This window comes from Coffea arabica, chromosome 7e, assembly GCF_036785885.1.
Source record: "Coffea arabica cultivar ET-39 chromosome 7e, Coffea Arabica ET-39 HiFi, whole genome shotgun sequence".
Lineage (NCBI taxonomy): Eukaryota > Viridiplantae > Streptophyta > Magnoliopsida > Gentianales > Rubiaceae > Coffea > Coffea arabica.
In genome coordinates this window covers 4642256-4664376 of record NC_092323.1, presented here as the reverse complement: position 1 = coordinate 4664376, position 22121 = coordinate 4642256, and the positions used below count along the sequence as shown (strand labels likewise).

The 22121-nt window shown below is 38.3% G+C and overlaps 4 protein-coding genes across 6 annotated transcripts; all 4 read left to right on the top strand.

Annotated features, from left to right (window-relative positions):
* The first annotated feature begins 1014 nt into the window (after positions 1-1014).
* LOC113701324 (uncharacterized) lies at positions 1015-1869 on the top strand. The gene is made up of 3 exons (XM_027221911.2): positions 1015-1167; positions 1271-1339; positions 1519-1869. The coding sequence occupies exons 1-3, from the start codon at positions 1111-1113 to the stop codon at positions 1591-1593; spliced, it is 201 nt and encodes a 66-aa protein (XP_027077712.1). The 5' UTR covers positions 1015-1110; the 3' UTR covers positions 1594-1869.
* Positions 1870-4491: 2622 nt separating this feature from the next.
* On the top strand, positions 4492-6696 carry LOC113702486 (pentatricopeptide repeat-containing protein At3g02490, mitochondrial-like). The gene has a single exon (XM_027223714.2). It carries the CDS (start codon positions 4663-4665, stop codon positions 6631-6633), a length of 1971 nt encoding a protein of 656 aa, XP_027079515.1. The 5' UTR covers positions 4492-4662; the 3' UTR covers positions 6634-6696.
* A 5487-nt stretch (positions 6697-12183) lies between these two features.
* On the top strand, positions 12184-15879 carry LOC113702058 (protein NSP-INTERACTING KINASE 1). Of its 3 annotated transcripts, none has more exons than XM_027223012.2 (11): positions 12184-12599; positions 12711-12843; positions 13024-13095; positions 13179-13322; positions 13440-13511; positions 13611-13670; positions 13776-13867; positions 14024-14206; positions 14301-14642; positions 14737-15116; positions 15294-15879. In XM_027223012.2, the coding sequence occupies exons 1-11, from the start codon at positions 12500-12502 to the stop codon at positions 15612-15614; spliced, it is 1899 nt and encodes a 632-aa protein (XP_027078813.1). In that variant the 5' UTR covers positions 12184-12499; the 3' UTR covers positions 15615-15879. The 3 variants fall into 3 exon arrangements, with proteins under 3 accessions (XP_027078813.1, XP_027078814.1, XP_027078817.1); XM_027223013.2 differs by having other exon boundaries at positions 12186-12599; positions 14024-14200; XM_027223016.2 differs by having other exon boundaries at positions 12187-12599; positions 14048-14206.
* Positions 15880-18576: 2697 nt separating this feature from the next.
* Positions 18577-21870, top strand: LOC113700949 (mediator of RNA polymerase II transcription subunit 18). The gene is made up of 5 exons (XM_027221377.2): positions 18577-18748; positions 19731-19830; positions 20305-20362; positions 20440-20796; positions 21491-21870. The coding sequence occupies exons 1-5, from the start codon at positions 18713-18715 to the stop codon at positions 21591-21593; spliced, it is 654 nt and encodes a 217-aa protein (XP_027077178.1). The 5' UTR covers positions 18577-18712; the 3' UTR covers positions 21594-21870.
* The last annotated feature ends 251 nt before the right edge of the window (positions 21871-22121 follow it).

Genomic DNA, 22121 nt, shown 5'->3' with positions numbered 1-22121 from the left:
ATTCATCTGTCAAATCCGAACCTCATTGTACGATTATTTGTCATTCTTTTTGGAAAAAAAGAAAGGATAAAAAGAACTATTGCTACCATCAAGAATTTTATCAATGTTGTTTTGGATTTTTGCTCACCAAATGATGCTGGGAAAATACGAATACGATCTTGTGAAATCATTAGGGTACTAACTACTAATATAGTTGGAGCATGTGGTTTTGCTTTGTAAAATGCATCCTAATACCTCTATTTTTAAACTCGGACCGGACCGGGCGGTCCGACCAGTTGTTTCGCTATATTATTGTAAAAATAATATCAAATGGTCTAGGATTAGGCAGCTTTCATTAGTCTGTTTTTCTTATTTATTTGGGAAACGTTTCACCTACTCGAGCAAGTAAAAGTTGTAAGAAATTCTACCTAAAAATTGAAGCTGCTAAAATAATAAATGCACATAAATGTTACTGTCAAAGAAGAGGAAACCCATAAAAAAAAATGAAGTTTGCAGCATGTGAATGGATCAAGATAATTGGTAAAAAAAAGGCTGATTGGATTGTGTTTCATCACAAGGAAAATGAGCGATTTAAGTTTTAAATTTCTCTATGCAATTGCAAAAATTTAAAATTTTTTTTCCGCAACGAAAATAATTTATCCTACTTCTGTACTAATCTACGCTATGAAGAAGGGGAATGATGCGAGATTTGAACCCGGACTTGGTGAATGGGAGATGCTCCCTCCCTATGCGTGGAGATTGGATGCCAACATACCATAAAATGAGTGGATGGGGTAAATGTACAAAAGTAATTCTTCTGGAAGGGCTCCCGCAAATGCTGTCCACTTATCCTAAAATTTGAATGACTAGCAGTTATTCCCTAGTCTAAAGGCCGAAAGATGTGTTAGCCATGGCCATGCCAATAGTTGCCACGTTGCCTGCTCTTCTATTACGCGTGTCCACCCTATATCGGCTTGATCTCCTCTATAAATGGCTCATTATCTTACTTCTGTTAATCCCCATTATCAATTACTAATACGTGTTTGTATTAACCGCTGGTAGCAGTTCCCTAATTACCTCATCTTACATTATTAGCACAGTACTAAAAAAAACCATATTAATTGCTAGAGTATGGATAATTCACAAAACGCAAGTTACCAAGCCGGTCAGGCCAAGGGCCAAATGCAGGTGATTATCACTGCACCTGCTTAACTTTAATTATCTTACCAGTGATATAATTTGTGATTACTAGGAGTGGATCAATCACTCGTGTGTATCATGTTGATTTCAGGAAAAGGGAAGCCAAATGATGGATAAGGCAAGCAATGCGGCTCAATCAGCTAAGGAATCCATGCAAGAGGTTCTTCCTTACTTTTCTGATTATTATTTTTTACCAGACCTATTTACTACTCTCACAATACATACATGCAATATATTTCTTGTTGTATTTTTTCTAGGAAAAAAAAGAATAAAGAAAAAAAGGAAGTTTGTTACTTGGGGTTATGGTAAAATTATCTAGAGTGTGTTGTGTGTATGCAGGCAGGGCAGCAAGCGAAGGCCACGGCTCAAGGAGCAGTCGATACTGTTAAAAATGCGACGGGGATGAACAAATGAACAGGGTGCAGCAGTTTCAGCACATCTGCTTTCATGCACTATTAATCCCAGATTTCTCTTGGTTGGAGTTGGACCTCTCTTTCACATTTTTTGTCTTCGTCTGCTTTCTGCGCACTTTTTTGGCAATTCCCTTTTTCTTGTAGATGTTCATCCTTTTGTTAGTTTTCCATCTGTAAAAGAAAAGGGAAAAAAGGGAGGGTCTGTACCTGTAATCATGCATGGGCTTCACGACTTGATCTAATAAAATTCCAGTATTTCTTCTTGGTTCTACAACAAGATGTGATTTTGTCCAACTTTTTTTCAGTTTGACTCAACGCCGCCAAACAGCATAACCACTTTCTTTTCTTCTGGTAGTGAATAAAAGTACTCGAATCCTATTTTTATATCCATTGAAATTCTTCAGATTTTTGTGGGATTTTGAGGGAGGGCAGCCAAAAGCCTTTGGAAGAGGGGGGAAGGAGAAAAGTTGTTCGTCTCAAAGCAATCAAAGATAAAACTATAATGAATCTTTAGGCACGTCAATTTATGGAGCTTTGGCCTATACCAATTTGGTTTTTGCTATCCTTGCCTGCATAATGCATATATCATTCTTTTAACTAAACAAATCATCCATCGCAGATGCACAACTGAGCTAAGAAGTACCATGCATCCCAACCAAAAGAATTCGACGACTGTTAATTATATGAAAATTTAGGCTTAAATGCATATCACAATTTGGGAGGAATTAATTACCTCTGGGAACCAATTGCCAGCAATTTGGACTGGTGGTCACCACAAAAAACTTTAAGTCTTGATGGGTGATAGGTTAAGGTTTCAAACCTCATCTCTTATCATTTGTTATAATATGTGATTTTCTCAAATCCATACGCCCTTCTCCACGAGAACCAAACAGTAAGTACTTGAAGTAACTAAGTTAGGTGACACAAATTATTAAAGATAAAATGTGCTATTAAATGTTTCTTTTGAGCACTTCCGAATTTTGGAAAATTCTACTTCCAATCAGGTAAAGAAGGGAAAATTTTTGTAAAAATATTATTAGTATTTTTAGTAGTAATAGCACATGTGTTGAACAATTTCCGACTTCCGAGTTCCTAATCTAGATTGCAGTTTTACTTTTAAGCCTCATCCATCTCAAGTCTTAAATCGTTTTCATAATAGACTCTTTTTTTTCCTTGAAAGTTCCCCTAATATACCTCAAACAAGATTAGCAAATCCCAAACTCATCATTCGATTTCCAAATTAAAAAAAAAAACCTAATTACTCGATTTTTTGTTGCAGAAAATGCATCAACTTTTTATTTTTCGACACTTTACAATAGTAGTATTCTTAATATACTCATAATCCAATTACTAAATTGCATGATGCCTAATATAAACTACTTTGTCAACTAAATTGACCCTATTAATACTTATACGGAAGTTGTCCACAGAAAAATGAATAATCTCTTCCTTTCTTTTCCCGCTTAGAGATGGCGATGAGTAGAGTAAATCCAATATCTGCAAAAACTCAACTCAATGGTTAATTGAATTAGACAATCATTGGATAATTTGGTAGGGTCTGACATTGACGAGAGGTTATTGAAGAATAGAGTTCGGTAAAAAAACCATAAAAACCCGATACCCAACATATACACAAACATATGCCTTAGTTTTATATGTTAATAAAGTTAACTTTAACCCAACTCTTTACATAATCCTTCATTCCTCTTACGTAGGCTCTATAGCTTCATCAAAGTTTAAAAATTCAACGTAACGTGTTAATGTAACATGATGTATGTATTAATTTTAGTTTGATGATAGTTAGTTTTCTTTTTTCGAACTATGCAGATTAGCAAGTAACGAGTATCTAATGGAAAATCCAAATTTGAAAATGAGACGATTTGGTAACGAAAGTTAAAACCCTTAGGATTACGCAATGGGGAGGACCCAATAGGGTTTGGTATCAGATTAAAATATGCAAGTTAAAGTTTGCTATGAAAGATTTTTTAGAGTGACCTCTGCCATCCCTATCCCCACTTCTTAAATGTGTTCTCTCTAAAAAAATTCAAACACAGAAAAAGAATACTTACTTATAGGGGTGAGCGCGGGTCGGGTACTAGTCCCATTTATCATTTGGCTGACCCGACCCGCATTTTGCGGGTCAGTCATTTTCTGACCCTTACCCGCCCCGCATATCAGCGGGTATCCGATTATAGGGTACCCGCTGAGATAGGGTCGGGTTAGCGGGTACCCGCCCCGCCTCATTTATCATTTAATTTTTTTTAAAAAATAATTTATACCAATTTAATTTTATATTTTACACATTAATCTAAGATTTAATAATTTTTTTTTTCTAGAAAAAGGTTTCCCACCAAGAAACAAGCATGTGAAGAGAATATAAGATAAAGGAAAAACATTAAAAGAATTCAAAATCAATAAAAGTTTGAAATAAGGAGCACAATTTTTAATATATATGTTCCACATTAATTAAACTTTTTTCTATAAAATATAAGATCATGGCCTCTACAAATGAATCTTGTAAATAAACTGTAGTATCTCATATTTGTAATGCAATTTATTCAATAAAATTACTTATTTAGTTCTAACTTATTATTTTATAATGTGTGTATAAAAAAAAAAAATATATATATATATATATATGCGGGGCGGATTGGGTACCCGCAGGTTTTCAATTATGTGACCCTAACCCGCCCCGCATCTTAGCGGGTATCCGACTCTCTTTTGACCCGATCAAATAATAAAAATCGGATATCCTAATTTTCGAATCGGATCGGATCGGATGTGACGGATTTTCGGGTTAACGGATAATTTTGCTCACCCCTACTTACTTACTTTAGTTTTATTTTTCGATGGGCTTTTCTTTGTTCCAGAGGTAATTAATTAAGGTCAATCCGTGAATTTTCATTTCAAACTGCCGCGCTCTTGTTTCACTCTCCCAGCCAAAATAGGGCCGAAAGGGCCCAAACCCTAAAATCGAAATCAAAAACCCCTTCTAGCTTTCTACTCTTAGCCGGAAAACCTCGAAAACTGCTCGCTATCTCGGAACCCATCAATAGAACTCTTCAGATCAATGAGAAATCAATGGCGTTGGCTTCTTCTCCTCCGATGCCACTCTCGGTCTGGACTGCTCATTTCCACCCTACCTCACTCTCAGGTAAACTCTACCCGCTCTATCTCGTCATGTTCTCTGCTTTCCCCGCCTCATCCCCCGCGCGTTACTATCAATCAACTTCATAACCCCCCTATGTCTCTCCGTTTTTTCTCCTCTTCTGAGCTCGCCGTTGAACCCACCAAAGACCAACCTGATCAAAACCAAATTGCTGTGCTGACTGACATTTTCTCCCAGACCCAGCTGAGTAATGAGAAAATTAAGCTGGAATTAGAGTCCAATAACATTGTCATAACCCATGATTTGGTTTTGAATGCGTTGAAGAATCTCCAGGCTGCCCCTGATGTGGCGCGGAGGTTCTTCAAATGGGTTTCAAAGAGTGATAACGAGAAGAGATTGAGCTCGAAATCTTATAATTTGATGCTGGGTGTACTGCTTGGTAATGGGTTTGTGAAGGAATTTTGGGATATGGTTGGGACTATGAAAAAGAAAGGTTATGGAGTATCGAAGGGTACGTTTGTTAAAGCTTTGGAGAAATTTGAGAAGGATGGGATGAGTGATGATGTTAAGAAGTTAAAAGATTTGTACGCGTCCGGGTCGACTGATAATTCAGTTGAAAATCTTTGTTCTCGGGTTTGTAGAGCTATTAGATCAGAGCTTTGGGGTGATAATGTGGAAAAGCGGCTTCGGGGCTTGAATGTTGAGTTTTCTAGTGAGTTGGTGTCGATGGTTGTGGACAATCTTGGGATTGGTGCAAACAAGGGGTTGATTTTCTTCAGGTGGGCTGAGGAGAGCGGTCTCTGCAAACATGATGAACGTACGTATAATGCTATGGTGAGGGCATTAGCTGGTGAGGATGCGAGTAATAAATTCTGGAGGGTTGTTGATGAGATGAGGAATGCTGGGTTTGAAATGTACAGGGACACCTACGTTGATGTTTTGGGAAGGTTTGTTAAGAAGGGAATGATCAAGGATGCTGTGGATTTGTACGAGTTTGCAATGGGGGGCTTGAATAAGCCATCAGTGCATGATTGCACTTTTCTTTTGCGGAAAATTGTAGTTGGAAAGGAGCTGGATATGAACTTATTTTCTAGAGTTGTGAGGATCTTTAGGGAGGGTGGAAATGTGATTACAAATTCTGCTTTTGATGCAGTTCTCAAGTCTTTGACCAGCGTTGCAAGAGTTGGGGAGTGCAACAGCATTATAAAAGCCTTGGAAGAGGGTGGGTTTCAACTCAACGGTACTTTGCAAAGAAAGATTGCCTTTCAACTCAGCAGGGGTGGGAAACATGATGAAGCAGGTGAATTTATAGATAACATGGAGGCATCTGATTCTACTCCAGATCATAAAATCTGGGCATCCTTGGTTGAAGGATATTGTCTGGCTGGTGACCTGGAGAAAGCTTCAGATAGTTTCCGAAAGATGGTTGAGAAAGTCGAGGCTTCTAGTACCGGATATGCTCTAGAATTATTGGTTAGTACATATTGCCGTAAGAACAGAGCAGCAGATTCATACAAACTTGTTACTGAAATGATTGATGGAAAAGACTTGCAACCTTGGCATTCCACATACAAAATCTTGATAGGCATGTTGTTGGCACAAGGAGGATTTAAAGAAGCTTTGGATGTTCTTCCCCTGATGAAGAAACAAGGATATCCACCCTTTTTGGAGCCCTTCATTGAGTACCTTTCTAAGTGTGGAAGCCCTGATGATGCTGTTGCCTTTTCAAAAGCAATGACAGTGAAGAGATATCCATCCACATCTGTATTTCTGCAACTATTCGAAGCTTACTTCAAAGTGGGAAGGCATAATGAAGCACAAGACTTTCTTGCTAAGAGCCCGAGATACATAAGAAACCATGCTGATGTTCTTAATATGTTTTGTTCCGTGAAAGGTGGAGAGAAAGCTCCTGCCATTACCATGGCTGCTTAGGATTCAGTGAATGTATCAGTACTGTATTTTGTCACCTCAAAGAAGTAGCACATTCGTTGAAAATTTTGTTTTGCTTTTTTTTTTTTGCTTCATTTGTATCAATTTCTTCACTGCTGGAGCATAGCTGGAATTTTTTTTTTTTTTTGGCAATAATAAGGAAGTAAAAAGAACTCATCAGTGTCTGATATCCAAATTGTGTTTTATCAGACAGACGATTAGAGCAGGCATTTGGCACATTGTTTTTAAGCTCTTCCAAGTTTTTGTTGCAGTCCCAAGTTTTATCAGCCAACTAGCTAAAGTCTCCTCGTTTGTTGCCAACTTTCTTGAATAATCATCTGACCTAATCGAATCTCTACCGTAGACTACCGTAGAAACGTGTGTGGATAAGGGGGTCGAGTGTCTGCAGGTAAGGGGGAAGTCACAGAAATGCTAGTTGTACCGTGGGAGCGAGCTTTTGCCAGGATGTTGAGGTCAAGTTTTGATGTTTTAGATGACGGCTTATCCTTCTCTTTGAGTATCCTGCCAACAGTGGAGCTTCTACCGAAAGTGTCGCAAAATCATTCATCAGTTCTCGTAAGATTGGTCCTAACTTTCTTGTTCGGGCTTGAAGTCTCGAGTGTTTTACTATACAAATGATCTACCCTCCTCCTTTCAATAGATAATATGCTCTTGGGATAAATGTCATGGTTCCCAAGATTTAATCAGTTAAAACACACCTTATTCGCTGTATAATCCAGAAATTGGCAAGGAAAGAGCAGGGTTGGAATCAAGTGCAAGATACGTGGATCACAATGAGGAGTGACCCAAGTCTACGTCCATGGCTCATTATGATGCATCATTTGCACGCAATTATTGGTAGACAACTGTTGAGTACTAAGCAGGCAGTTAGAAGAATACATTTTGATTGTAGCTGATTGGTTAACCTTCATTGAGATTACCCTTAATTCCTCACTCTCCTGATCGCATGGGCCGAAACATCAAAATTTGCACCGATTAAGAATTTAATCTGAGTCTCTTTTTTTTTTTGTTTTTTTGAAAAAGAGTCTTCAAGGCGTTGAGAGTCAGTCACAGGCACATTAATGGGGTGTTAAACTTGCTGCTGCATATCGCTCCTCAACGTGGCATTTCACATTGGGAAACAAATTTGAAGGTCGTATCGTGCCATGCAGAGGGACCTCTTCCCGTAAATGCTGAGATTTTTGAGACCTGAGTTGAGAGCGACGCTTCAAGCCATCCAGGTCCATTGTCGGCATGGACCTCTTACCTCTCTGTCCCCGTTACTTACATAAAGTATTTCAGGCTTTCACTGAAATGGGCTTGAATTCATCAGCTTTAAGGAGGGCTGGATAGCAAGGCCTGTTGGCATTGTTTGGACTGAGTGAGACGTGTCAATGGGCAAAACGAGATGAATGTGACGAAACAGGAATTCAATGAACTTACGAAATATATATATTCTGTGACGTCCTCTGTGTTGGTCTATGTCTGCAGTTGATTCTGGTAAAACAATTGGTGTGCATGTGAATACCTTACTTGGAAGTTTCCATTTGGAAGCCTTCACCATCAGTTATAGCCCTTTTGTATTGTAGCCATCAGTTAGATGAGAGACTGACCTTCTTGCAGCCAATTTGTGATGATTAGTAGCCATTACCACCGGGGTTCTTTCAGTTATCTGAGAAACAGAAGCTGCGCATATAGCAGAGAGCAATTTTCAACGTGGTTCATAAATTAGAAAAAATAGAGAAAATGCTGTTGGATTTTGTTTTGAGAGGTCTTTAACACCCGCGAGGGCCCATCATTATTGAATAACTGTTTAGGGATTTGGATGAGATGATAACATTATTGTTACGCAAAAAGATGCAGGACGTAACAGGACAGATGACATGGAGTTGGAGGGGCTCTACGAGCAAAAGTTTCCTAGGTTGATCTGGGGAAAGTTACAACAGCCCATAATATGTTCAAGCCTGTGCTTAGATGCTCTCCGAGAATGATATGTCATATGTTACTGTGTTGTAGGACACGGCTGAACCGACACTCATCATGACAAGAATATGGATGCAATGGACACCCCTGTGTTGAAAAAAAAAAAAAAAAAGATTAACCAGAATAGTCAAACTATAGTAACGTATTTTATGATAATTATGCAGTCGAATGAATGAATGCTTATTCGCCTTTCTTTCTTCTCTAGTTCATTTCTTTCATTTCCCAAATGGAGCACAACCATTCAACATCTCATCTTTGCTACATACTCATCAAGTCTATGCTATTTGTGATCATTCGACTATTCCACCTCAGGCAGATGGGATTTACTAGCCAACAGCCCACCACCAAGACATTAAATGTCTTGGTCATTGTGATTGTCACTTAGTTGTGGGTTTCCCGGGCGGGAAAGTCCTGTCGACTTTCTTTCCTTCTAGACTATTCTAGAGTAAGTTATACAAATATTATCATTACGACAAAAAAAAGAAGAAGATAGGATTTAATATTTTCATTGCGTAAACACAGGAGTTGAAAATTGTTTACGGAGTGAAACAATAACATTTTTTTTCATACATCCCTTTGTTCAACTGATAATTCCATCCTCGAATTTCAAAAACAAAAATAACCGCTTTCAGAGTTTGTGGATTGAATTCGAACACAGACCCCTAGGTGGGAGAGACAACGTAGATTATTGAGTACATGTTGGTTCGAACAATTGATGACCAGCAAAGAAGGAATTTTTAATTTGGTTATAGCGTTGGTGGGTATCCTTTTTCTCCTTTCAGCTAAAGTAAAGACCACCACTTTTACTATTCCCAGAGCTATTTGCTTCTTTTTGAATTCTTCTTTTTTGATCTTTTGGGTGGGTTGCTAGTTCATTTCTTGGTGGTGGTCCATCCCACCAAGTACTGTTATGGGTGAATCTACGACTTTTCTTCTTAAGAACTCGCAGTTGATCTAGAAAAAGAAATTTCATGCAATTGCAGACGAAGCTTAAACCCCATCTGGGATTCACGAAATCTTGATTTTGAAAGATTGATGGACCCTAGAATGCACTACTTGGAAAAAAAAATGCCTTTGTTATTTCTGGGAGTGGAGATATGGAAAGAGACAACTTATCCCCAGCTGTGTCACTTGAATGATGAATCCATATCCATCCTCTTCTTCAATCACTGGACACTTTTGTCACTTATCACACTCCATTAAAGTTGCTGTTTTTATCTTGTGTTTGGTCAATTTCTTCCCTCCAATTCTTTTTCTTTCTTTTTTGGCGAGTCCCCACTCAGTTGCATTGGATTCAATTCAACTATCTTAGTCACTCATTCGGAAGAAGATATGATTAGGTTAGAATGCTGGTAAAGGCTGGCGCTACCGAAGATGAAGACGAAATTGTCGACCCAAAATTCCAATTGAACTAAAGAATACTAGTAGTAATTTTTAGGAGGAGTACAAAGTTACATGAATTCCAATTGATCAGTTTGATGCCAATTTCAAAGATATCGACCTCCTCTTCTTCTTCTTCCTATTTTCTTTTTTTTTTTTGCCCTTTTCCTCAAAAGCAACGGTTAAAAGTTTACATTTTGTAAATTGTGATTATTATTTTATTACAGTGTGTTACTCGTATTGCCATCTTGTCAGAATCTGTAATGCTGTTTTCTCCTATATTTTTTTTCAATTGTGTAAAAGAAAATTGCTACTGGCTTTTGTTTTTGACCGGTCCTGTCGGAGTTCATTCCTCACAACCAACAAGGGTACAACCGCTACCCGACAAATTCCAGACTAGGATATTAACCGTGCACAAACTACATGAATATGTAGTAATTCCTCCGTCCCACTTTGATAGTCCTGTTTTCCTTTTTCGTCTAATTGAAAAATATAGTTATATTTTAATTTTTCTAAAATACCCTTATTCAATGTACGTTGTTGTTACTATAAATTTACCCCATTTAGTGAGAATTGATTCTTTTTTGACCATCAATTCAAGTTCCCTTAAAGTTGTACTCTAATTAATGTGAGGGCATTTTAGAAAAATAACTATCTAAATTGATTGTTCCAACAAAGTTAACTACTTTTTCTTAAATTGTGTGAAAAAAGAATTAGGACTATCAAAGTGGGATGGAGGGAGTATTTTTTTGGATGTTAACTGATTAGGTATTTTTTTTTAAATTTATTTTAAACCTATGCCTTGTTTTTTCTTTTTCTTTTTTTTTTCTCCATCGTAAAAGTTTGGAAAGACTCATAACTCCACCCATAACTCCATATTGCAGAAATCAACGACCGCCTAATTTCTACTTTACCACGGCAGCGGAACAACACCAGCAAAACTAGTTTTCTATCATCTTAAAATCTCTTCTAGCATCGGAGCTTGCGTGGCTCCAGACCTTGAGCTCCCTGATAGTGGTGGAGTATAATTTTTCAATTCCATCTACACCTTCAATCCGCATCATAATGGAATGTTTCTGTATAAAGGATGAGTTTATCCATGACCCAGAAAGGAAAAAGTAGAATAGAGAGCTACCACCTTCTTTCTCTCTTTCTAGTTTCTACTTTTTCCTTTTAACAAATTGCTGGAGGAATAATCGTTCTACTAGGCAGGGAAAAAACGACAAAGCATCCTGTCGGCCCTTCTTTTATCGCGCCATCATTTTTTGAGCCCCAATCCAGCGAGCAGCGTTCTCTCTCTGTCTCTCTCATGGATCATGATCATATAGAAAAAAGAGAACGGAAATTATGGAATATTAATAGTTGTGAGCAATAGCAAAGCATCAGGAGAAAAAAAATAGCGATCATTTTCTTTTGGTTGTTTGATTGGGTTTGGTAATGACTGTCTTCGGAATAAAGGCTGAGCGACTGTGAGACTACACATTAGCTAAAAGTGGTTTTCTGGAATCAAGAAAGCACAAGCAAAGCAATCATTCCTATTCTTGTTGACTTGTTAAGGGTGGGAAAAAATGGATGCATAAAATAGATAAAATATGAACAGCGCCAACAAAGATCCCCCCCTCATCATGGCCAGGCTTTGATGCTCATTCAAGGTTGGATTCATCATGAGTGTCGTCGAGTCACTTCCCCTTGAGATTCTCACATTCCAATGTCCCTTTATTTACTATGCATTTTTTGGGGTTTTATTGAATGGCCAAACGCAGGGAATGTCGGATTCCCTTCCTCCTTCCCTCACTCATCCCCTGCTCCCCACAATTTCACCACAGTAGATTGTAAAAATTTGTATACCAACATATACTAAGTGCCAAAATTCAGGTTGGAGCGAGTTAAAATGTAGTGGTATATAGTTCAAAATTTAGATAATGACGAGATTATACTGCATTGAGTAAAGCAAAAGCTAATAAGATGACCAGTGACCGCCAAGCCCATTCGTTTTGGTATTATTATGTGTGGGCGCTGAACTTATGTTTGGCTTTATGTCCTAAATAACCGCTAGAATCTATTCTTTTTATAGTGTATTTGTCCTAAGTAGGAGTAGTTTTTACCTATGTTCAAAATAAATTTTTTTTTTTTTTTGTAATAATTGTCATCATCTAAACATGTTCGCCATAATATATTCTATTTTTCTTGCATGCTTTCCTGACCCAGTGACAGGCATGCCAGTGTCCACTTTCCTTTTTACAGCACAAAGTCACAAAGGGCTGAGAGCTTTGCTTTCCCTGTCTGCCTTGAAGGTTTTACTCTTTAGACTGTGCCAACATGTGTTCCTGGCCTAGAAAGCTAGAGTTCAGTCCTCATTTGGGGCGCACATCACATTAGCGGAGTAAAGCTCACATATTCGAGGGAATTCAGGGCTTGCTCCAAAAATTAAGCTTCGCCACAAAGAATAAGCAGGTTTTGCATCTCTGCCCAATATCTTGGTTGCTTTGTTACGATTTCATTGAAAATGAGAAGAGAATCAAAGGATGTCTCCCGGGTTCTCTTGCTTTTTTGCTGTTGGAGCTCTGCACTAGGCCTGCTCTCTCCCAAAGGTGTAAACTTTGAAGGTACAAGTAAATATGATTCCTCCCAGCTGAATTTTTTGGTTTCACCCTCGTTTGAAGGAGTAGAAGCCACAAATTTGTTCACTTTTTCATTTGGTTGCTTTGTTTATTCAGTGCAAGCTTTGATGGCAATAAAGGATGCATTAGAGGATCCTCATGGGGTTCTTGACAACTGGGATGGCGACTCGGTTGATCCGTGTAGCTGGACTATGATAACTTGTTCTGCGGAAAGTCTTGTTATTGGCCTGTAAGTCTAATTCCAAAGAGCCAAAAAAAAAAAAAAAAGAAGCAATCTTTCGTTTTGTGTCCGGAGATATTAATCTTGGATTTTATAGCTAAACAAAGAAATAAATCTTGAAACAGACCACACAAATTGTTAATGAGACTGTAGCAAGTTATTAATGCGGTTATAAATTTTCTGATGCAGGGGAACTCCTAGTCAGAATTTGTCAGGCACTCTTTCTCCAAGCATTGGAAATTTAACAAATCTTCAGATAATGTGAGTACTTGGAAAGATTGTGACTTGCTTGCACCTTAATACCGTACCCCCGTTAGTAGCACTAATGATTGAGGTCCTTGCAGACTTCTCCAGAACAACAATATTACGGGGTCAATCCCATCAGAAATAGGAAAGCTTCCAAATCTTCAAACTCTTGATCTTTCTGATAACCGCTTCACTGGACAAATTCCTCCTTCCCTAGGGCATCTGAAGAGTCTGCAATACATGTAAGCATTAGTCTTTCTAGATAGGGAGGTAAACATTCTTGAAATCAGGAATTGCTTTCGATGATTCTTCTTTTTCTTTTTTTTTTTGCACTGACTATATTGCTTTTTCTCAATTAGGAAGCTCAACAACAATACCCTGACGGGTGAAATTCCGAAGTCATTAGCCAACTTGACGCTACTTTCTCTTCTGTAAAGCTCTCTCACTTCTTGAACAAGCAATGACATTGTCTCCACTTTACTGTTTCGTGCTTATAACGAAGTTGTTATTTGAAATTTTTCCTGCGACAGGGACTTATCTTATAACAATTTGACTGGACCTGTACCAATATTCCCTTCGAAGACTCTCAAGTAAGATACCTCAAGAATGCATGAATCACTCGATTCTGCAAGCCGCAATATATGATTTTGAATGCTGAGTATATCTGTGTTATCATTTTTCTACCGTTATTCCAGTGTTGTGGGCAATCCTTCAATATGTACATCTGATTCGGAATGTGAAAGGACAATGCTGATACCAATGTCCATGGCATTAAACGCATCACGGGGTATGCACAAGATAATTCTCAAAACTTGCACTAACAAGTATATCGTTTACCGGCAGTCCTTATCATAAGTTTAAATGGTTTGAGAATTATCTTTCGTAATTGTGGAAAGTTGCCATGACTTCTTTTTGCTCATCTGAGTTTCATTCATCAATTAAGATTTCACGTTGTGTATTTCTGAAGATGGGGTGCCCGTGAGGATACAGAAGAGTCACAGATTTGCCCTTGCCTTGAGTTCAAGTTTGGGGTGTCTCTGCTTGCTTGTTGTTGGATTTGGGATGCTATTATGGTTGAGACAAAGGCAGAAACATCTCAGACAGCAGACGCTTTTTGATGGTAGTGGTTCGTATAGTTCATTGATTTTATTCACAATTATTTACAGAGCATCATCAGTATTTATTGCATTCCTCATGCTGATATATCTCTGAAATGTCAGATCGGACCAATGATGAAATTTCTCTTGGGAATTTGAGGAGATTTCAGTTCAAGGAACTTCAGATAGCAACCAACAACTTCAGCAGTAAAAACATTCTGGGCAAAGGTGGTTTTGGAAATGTTTACAAAGGAATCCTCCACGATGGAACTGCAGTAGCAGTCAAAAGGCTTAAAGATGGCAATGCTGTTGGAGGTGAGAGACAATTCCAAACAGAAGTTGAGATGATCAGCTTGGCAGTGCATCGTAACCTCCTAAGGTTGTATGGGTTTTGTATGACTTCCACAGAAAAACTTTTGGTGTACCCATATATGGCCAATGGAAGCGTTGCTTCTCGTCTCAAAGGTGTTACAACTATGCAGTGTAGTGTTGCCTTCCCTTCATTCAATTTTTTAAATTGTTAATTTCTTGAACCATCTAACCCCTTTTGTTTCAACAGCAAAACCAGTCTTGGACTGGGGAACAAGGAAGCGGATAGCCATAGGAGCAGCAAGGGGACTGCTATATCTACATGAGCAATGTGATCCAAAAATAATTCACAGGGATGTGAAGGCTGCAAATATTTTGCTGGATGATTATTGTGAGGCAGTTGTGGGAGATTTTGGGTTAGCAAAGCTTTTGGATCACCAGGATTCACATGTCACTACAGCTGTTCGAGGAACTGTGGGGCATATAGCCCCTGAGTATCTCTCAACAGGCCAGTCTTCTGAGAAGACAGATGTCTTTGGTTTTGGAATCCTTCTTCTTGAATTGATCACAGGGCAAAGAGCTCTAGAATTTAATAAAGCAGCGAACCAGAAAGGGGCAATGCTTGATTGGGTGAGCACCATTTTCCCCCCCTTCAAAACCAAACTTTGGTAAATTCTTGAGGTCGAGTATTATTTTGCTCCCACACATGATTAAAGTTCACAATATGTCTTCTTCCATTGGCATTGCATTGTTAGTATTATAGCTATAGATTCCTTTTCAACTCAAGTTATGTCAAACAATACGTAGGTGAAGAGAATTCATCAAGAGAAGAAGCTTGATATCCTTGTCGATAAAGATTTGAGAAACAACTATGATTGCATTGAAGTAGAGGAAATGGTTCAAGTGGCTCTCTTGTGTACGCAATATCTTCCAAGCCACAGGCCAAAAATGTCTGAAGTAATTCAGATGCTTGAAGGAGATGGACTTGCAGAGAGATGGGAAGTATCTCAGAGACTAGAATCAAGCAAGTACAGAACACAAGAACTATCCGCATCAGAACGATATTCGGATCTCACTGATGACTCTTCATTACTTGCTCAAGCTATGGAGCTGTCTGGTCCAAGGTGAATCGTGTAATATTCTTCTTAAATACAACACAGAAACCAAAAATTTGTAAAATGGAAGTTCACAGATACTCCAGTCTGCATGACCCCTACAAAGGCCAGTTGAATTTCACTGTTCTATACTAGTAAAACATCATAGTCCAAAGGGCTGCGATGCTGTTTGCTCGTTGTAGAGACCAGGAGGAATCCCACTATAAAGATAGGTAGTAGTGTTTCAAACAAACTGTATCTAATCTTAGTTGGAAATTCAGATTGCATACCTTTTCTCATTTTCTTTTTCAGGAACTGCTTAGCTTGTTGAAGTAAAAATGTAATGGCAGTAAAATAAAGTACAGAATCATCATTTGTTTGTTTGAGTTGAACCTCGGTAAAGTTTTAAAGGATTCTGCCAAAGTCTTAGCAGCTACAGTCGAGCATCTTCAGCTTGTGACGAACGAATATGGACATGAACATCTGACAAGTTACTTAAACAGGAAAATTACATTTGATCCAGAAAACGTTGTACTTGCAGCTTGACTTTGCCAATTACCCAAGGCAGAATGGTATGAATGCTTTAAAACATGGTTACATTAGATGATGGCATGATTCTTAGGCAAAATCCGAGCTAAAAAATTGATTTCGCAAACTGTAAATTCATTTAGGCACAGTAGGGAGGGGGGAGGGTAGCTTCACTGAGCTGGCAGCCCTATAGATCCTGAACTCTTACTAATGAAATTAGGAGTTGGCCAACCAGTCAACTCCACTTAGACCACTTCTTTTAATTTTAGTAAGCTGTACAAAAGTGAATGAATTTAAAAAAAGAAGAAAAAAGAAAACTCCACTTCTTTTTCAGTTGTAGAAGAATTTTAGTAAGGGATAATTTCACAAACCTCGCCTGAGGTTTCTAACACTTGCACTACCCGTTGAGGTTTTAAAAATTTCACTGACAAGAGAGTCAGATAATTTCACTGACCTTCCTGACAAAGATTTGGGGCCCTTTGCTTACATCATGATAGATGAAATTACCACTTTGTCCTATGAAATTGGGACTAATGACTAATGTAGATTTGGGGAACAAATGCATTTAAATTAGTTCATTACATTTAACTAGAATAATAGAAATCCAATGTCTAATTAAGCCGATTAAAAGGCCATTACAGAAAGGCACCAATTGAGGAAGATATTTGGCGTCATTTTTATGACTAGTATGATTTTGACAAGGATGATTGAACAAGTTTCTAATATTGTAGCCATATAACTAGAAGGGAAGAAATATAGAAAGAATAAACAAAGGAAAAAGAAGAAGAAAATGGAGACAAAGTGAAGATGTTATTCATGTGTTGGAAGTGAAGGTGATTAAAAGCAGAAATCAAGGTATGAATTTCCTTTTCATCTTAGCTAACTATAACAAAATGTTCTATTGAATCAATTTCAAGAAAACTAGTATGTTATCTAATAGATTTTTGTTTGATCAGTAGATTTTGAGTTGGTAGTAAAGTTGAATTCCTGTATTTCATGTACCCTGATGTTATGTGTAAATTTGTATGTGAGGAAGGTATAATAGAAAGGTATTAAAGGTTGAAATAAATGTTAGTGTGTTGTTATGAATTTTATGTTAAGTAAAAGTTGTATTTTGTTGTGGAGTTGGTAGCTATGATTTTCAATTTGTATTACAGTTTGTTGTGTTCGGTTTAAAAATTTAATGGATCAAACATGGACTTTTTTTTTTATCATCACTACCTATGTAAATCTTCTACTAATACAGGGACCAAGAGGGCATTCATGGAATAAAAATTCCATCTCGCTCATGAGAATAATATTTTAATCCTATATGGACTGAATTGTTACAAAATTCTCAAAGGCAAGGGTGGTCATTAAAAGTTTTAAAACCTTGAAGGGTGTTAGTGCAAGTGTCAGAAACCTCAGTGGAGGTTTGTGAAATTATCCTTTTTAGTAATGTATACTATAAGTGTCAAAAAAGTGCAAACTTTGTTCAATATGCATAAATAAGTCATTTGTACATCTGGACAAACATTTGATAACATCATTTGTCTGTTTTGCCAATGGTGATCACAAATCCAATGACTGAAGTGTGTTATTGGGCTCTGGCATTTGCAGAACGATTTTCTAGTTTGGAAATCAAATTAGTGAAAATTGAAAACTTAGCATTGCAGGGGCTCTAAGCACATGGTCCGTGAAATTAAAGGCCCAGAACGAAATTATGCCAAATAAAGGTCCTCAGGACAAGGAAATAGCAAGCATGAAGGGCCCAATTAGAGCAGGGAAAACCAACTGGAAATTTGAATTTGAAGAAGCCACTCATTAGTGGCAAATGATGGGAGACAATGGTCAATTTAACCTCTCACCTTACAAAGACACCTCATTAAGATCAAATGGGTGTACTTAGCAACAAATAAAGGGAGTCAAGGGTTAATTTGACCTCCCACGCTATAAAGACACTTTATTAAGATATGGGTGCACTAACAAATGTTGGGAGGCTAGGGTCAATTTAACCTCCCACATCACAAAGATACATTATTAAGACGAGATGGGTGCACTAACATTAGTGACAAATGATGAAAGGCAAGAGTCAATTTGATCTCCTACACTACAAAGACACTTTATCAAGACCAAATGAGTACATTATGCACTGATTATGGGTACACTAACATTAGTCGCAAATTATGAAAGGCAAGGGTCAATTTGACCTTCCACATTATCAAGATTCTTTATTAAAGACGAGATAGGTACACTTTATTAAGACGAGATAGGTACACTAACATTAGTAACAAAAATGATGGAAAGCATGATCGACTTGATCTCTCGTGTCACGAAGATAATTTACTGAGACCAAATAATTGCACTATGCACGTATTAGTGACAGGTGACAGGGGGTTAGGGTTAAACCTTTACTTTTCACATATTTGTATGGCCAACAGTCCAAAAGCCATTGGTTAGCATGTCTTTAGTAAAGTTCCGTTCCCCAAATAAAAGTTTCTCTTTTTTCGTTTTGTTGTGGAAATTTATTCGAGTACCCGGATTCCGGACCCGACTCCTGTTACTCAATCCAGTTCCTCTCCCTCCCTCCCACCCCGGTCTCCGTCGTGAGTGTGCAGAGAAACAATGGAGTGCGTGGTTCAGGGAATTATCGAGACCCAAGTAAGCTCTACTAGTTTCTTATCTCCCTTCTTATATTACGCCTAATACTATCTTAATTCAAATTAAACCTTCGACCTTTTTTTACCTGGGAGCTCATTTAGAGTTTTAGACTAATCAAGTAGTTGACTTTAATTGTGATTTTGGTCGGTTGCAGCGCAATCTATGTAGTAATTAAGTGGGGTTTAGGATGAATGACGAATTTTGATTTGGTTCACTGAAAATAATCAGACAAACGTACTTGTGGAATAATATGAGGATTTGAGGAAAGAGGGAAAGGATGGAGAATGCAATGCAATGCTTTTCCTCTTCAGTGTCTTTTAAGGGAAGGGGATCGCTATATCCAAAGCTTGTATCTTTGGGGGCCATTAATGGAAAGATTGACTTTAATTTACCAGAATAGTGTATTTTTCTTTGTTGGTAAGTCAAGGGTATAACTTTGGCAGCTGTGCTGCTCTTTTTTTAACGTGACTTTCAAATCACCCGAAGGGCTGAAAGATGGACTTCCAATTATCACTGCAAAAACGCAGCGCTAGTGATCTACGTATAAAACAGGCTGTTTTAACTAGCTTATGCAGCTTCTTCGATCGCAGCAATGTATTGTTCAATGACTCGAATTGTTCATTCTACGTATAAAACATATATATTTATGTGAAGATATTAAGATAAATTGTATACCTAGCTAATCTTCCCAATTTCTATTTATTTACACTACTATTTATGACTCAAAAATGCTTTAGATGTCATGTGCCTGCCATGTCAGGCTCAGGCGGGTGTCAATGGCTACTGGTAACCTCCTTCGCTTGTCATACCTTTGTGGAGATGAAAGTTCTCAACTTTGGGTGCATGTAACATGTTGCAGACAATCATTATCTTTTTTTTGGATTGCTATTTAGCTTTTTCCGATATTTTTGTAGAAAAATTACCTAATATACTGTTTGCTCACCCCTTACTGAAGTATGCACTTGCACTTTTTCCCGCCCAGCATGTTGAGGCCCTGGAGATTCTTCTTCAAGGACTTTGTGGTGTTCACAGGGAGCGCCTAAGGATCCACGAGTTGTGCCTAAAAAGTTGTCCAAATCTAGGTAAATGGATTTTCTTGTATGAGTTTCCTACGAAGATTAGTCAAGTGAAACTTACACATTGGCATCCTTGTTTGCGTATGCCTAGTTTCCTCACAGGAATCAATAACATTCTCAGTGCTGTTTCTTTTAACTGTCTGTCAATTGGCTATTTATATTATGGTCACAGACTCAATCGCATCGGGGATCACATTTTGCAAGGTGTTCTTTGTTTTGCAGCAGCTTTTGGATGGATGTACCTCATAGTTCCATATTTTGTTTAAATTTCTTTGTGCATGGTTATGCGTCTTCACTTCTGGAGGATCTTATGTTTTGATCAGTTTTCTGGTTGTCAAGGATTTGTAATGTCAGTTCTCTGAGAAAATTGGCATACTTCTGAAATGGCATGTCTTCCCTAAAAGCTAGTTTCGTCTTTTTTTCCCCTTCTTGCATGTAGATTTCTGCTTAATAAACAAGGTTTCATGCTTTTGCTTGCAGGTTTAGTTTCTTCAGAGGTTCGACTTTTGTGTGATCTGGAGCAGTCTGAACCAACTTGGTAAAAAGGATTTTGTTGAAAACAAGTTGTAATTCCTGAAATAGATTACCAATTTGTATTGAAAACTAAAATCTTAGGACGGTTCGGCAAGTTGGTGGTGCAATGAGAGGTGCTGGTGCTGAGCAAATTTCGGTGCTGGTCAGGAACACCGTAGAAAGCAAAATAAGCAAGGATGCACTACGCTTATTTTATGCACTTGGCTACAGGTTGGACCATGAACTGCTGAGAGTAGGATTTGCCTTCCATTTCCAGAGAGGAGCTCAGATAACTGTAACTGTGTCTTCAATCAATAAAATGCTGAAACTGCATTCAACTGATGAGGCTGTTCCTGTAACTCCAGGGATACAACTGGTTGAAGTGACAGCCCCTGCTTCATCTGAAAATTATTCTGAAGTTGTTGCTGCCGTATCATCTTTTTGCGAGTATCTTGCACCGTAAGTGCTTCTTCTTGCTCCCCCCCCCCCCCCCCCCAAAAAAAAAACCAACAAACACAAACAAAAAAGGATATATTGAAATTCGCACTTTTTACCCGGCTAGATTACGTAGACAATATCAGCCAGCAGCCCTATAAGGAGGTAAAAAGTTGAAAAGATATAGCAAAAAGTTCTTGTAGATACTAGCAAGTGGCTGCAATACTAGGTGAAAAGGATCGATGCAGATACAAAGATGATGCAGATACAAAGATGAATGCATGCAGATTAAGTCTTATAATTCTGCTCGCATGAAATAGGAGGCAGTTTCTTAATTTGTTTCTCTCGTCTCTCTACCATCTTTAAGTGGAGAAACCTTTCTCCATTCGTCATGTTTAGTAGCTTGAAAACAAAAGTGCTTGACAAGGACTTGGATACAACAGTTTCTTCTTGTAGGATCACTCTCTGTAGCGCAGTGTATCCTAGTTGTGGAACCAATCTAGTAATTTACCAAGAATTGTAGGACCGAATCGTTTGGTTGGATTTGTAAAGGAATCTTGGAATTGGGCTTATCTGAAAATATAGATACCACTAATTACCAACTTCTTATGCATTGCAATGGACTTTCTGCAACTTGATGATTTCCTTAGTTCTTGATGTGAGAAATTTGACTTTCCAGCTGATCCAAAATATCGTCTGAAATCTTGTGTGTTCTCAGGCTATTGCATTTGTCAAAACCGGGCATCTCGACTGGGGTTGTTCCAACTGCTGCTGCAGCTGCTGCATCGCTGATGTCAGATGGTGGTGGCGCAACATTGTAGCCCATGGGTGAGGGGTCCGTACGCTTGCACCCTGTGTTACTTGGACTCGAGTCGAGCCCCATGGATGGGGTACTCTAGTCCAAAACATATGGGTATGGAAGGGCAAACTGAAAAGTTCAAGTAACATTAAATGGACCAATCATTAATGCTGTAGACTGATTTTTGTTCGGATTCAGTGGTTTGGGATTGAACTTCGAATCTTGGTTCTAGCTAAAATTGGGATTCAAAAAAAAAAAAAAAAGGTAAAAAATGGGAATTTATGGATTTTTGGGCAGTATTAGAATGGGTATGACCCACTCGTATTGGTTCCACGATCAATTTGGGATTGCTTGGGCCTAGCCCCTGTGTTCCAGTCCCCCCTACTGGCCATTGCTAGGCTAGGATGAGCGGTGGAATTCTGTTCATCGAAGCCCATCTTCATGCTATGGCTGGACCAACATATTTTAAGGGTCAGATGGACGGAGCTTGGCGAGCCAGGTCCAGTAGATAGCCCTATTATTATGTTATATGGACCTGCGCTTGCGCTGT

Bases quoted from the DNA above. Each gene is read 5' to 3' on its own strand.
- LOC113701324 (XM_027221911.2), top strand. From the start codon at position 1,111: ATGGATAATTCACAAAACGCAAGTTACCAAGCCGGTCAGGCCAAGGGC. The intron at 1,168-1,270 runs GTGATTATCACT...TGTTGATTTCAG, and splicing joins AGGCCAAGGGCCAAATGCAG to GAAAAGGGAAGCCAAATGAT. The intron at 1,340-1,518 runs GTTCTTCCTTAC...GTGTGTATGCAG, and splicing joins CTAAGGAATCCATGCAAGAG to GCAGGGCAGCAAGCGAAGGC.
- LOC113702486 (XM_027223714.2), top strand. From the start codon at position 4,663: ATGAGAAATCAATGGCGTTGGCTTCTTCTCCTCCGATGCCACTCTCGG.
- LOC113702058 (XM_027223012.2), top strand. From the start codon at position 12,500: ATGAGAAGAGAATCAAAGGATGTCTCCCGGGTTCTCTTGCTTTTTTGC. The intron at 14,207-14,300 runs GTTCGTATAGTT...CTGAAATGTCAG, and splicing joins GACGCTTTTTGATGGTAGTG to ATCGGACCAATGATGAAATT. The intron at 14,643-14,736 runs GTGTTACAACTA...TTGTTTCAACAG, and splicing joins CGTTGCTTCTCGTCTCAAAG to CAAAACCAGTCTTGGACTGG.
- LOC113700949 (XM_027221377.2), top strand. From the start codon at position 18,713: ATGGAGTGCGTGGTTCAGGGAATTATCGAGACCCAA. The intron at 19,831-20,304 runs GTAAATGGATTT...TTTTGCTTGCAG, and splicing joins AAAAAGTTGTCCAAATCTAG to GTTTAGTTTCTTCAGAGGTT. The intron at 20,797-21,490 runs GTAAGTGCTTCT...GTGTGTTCTCAG, and splicing joins TTTTGCGAGTATCTTGCACC to GCTATTGCATTTGTCAAAAC.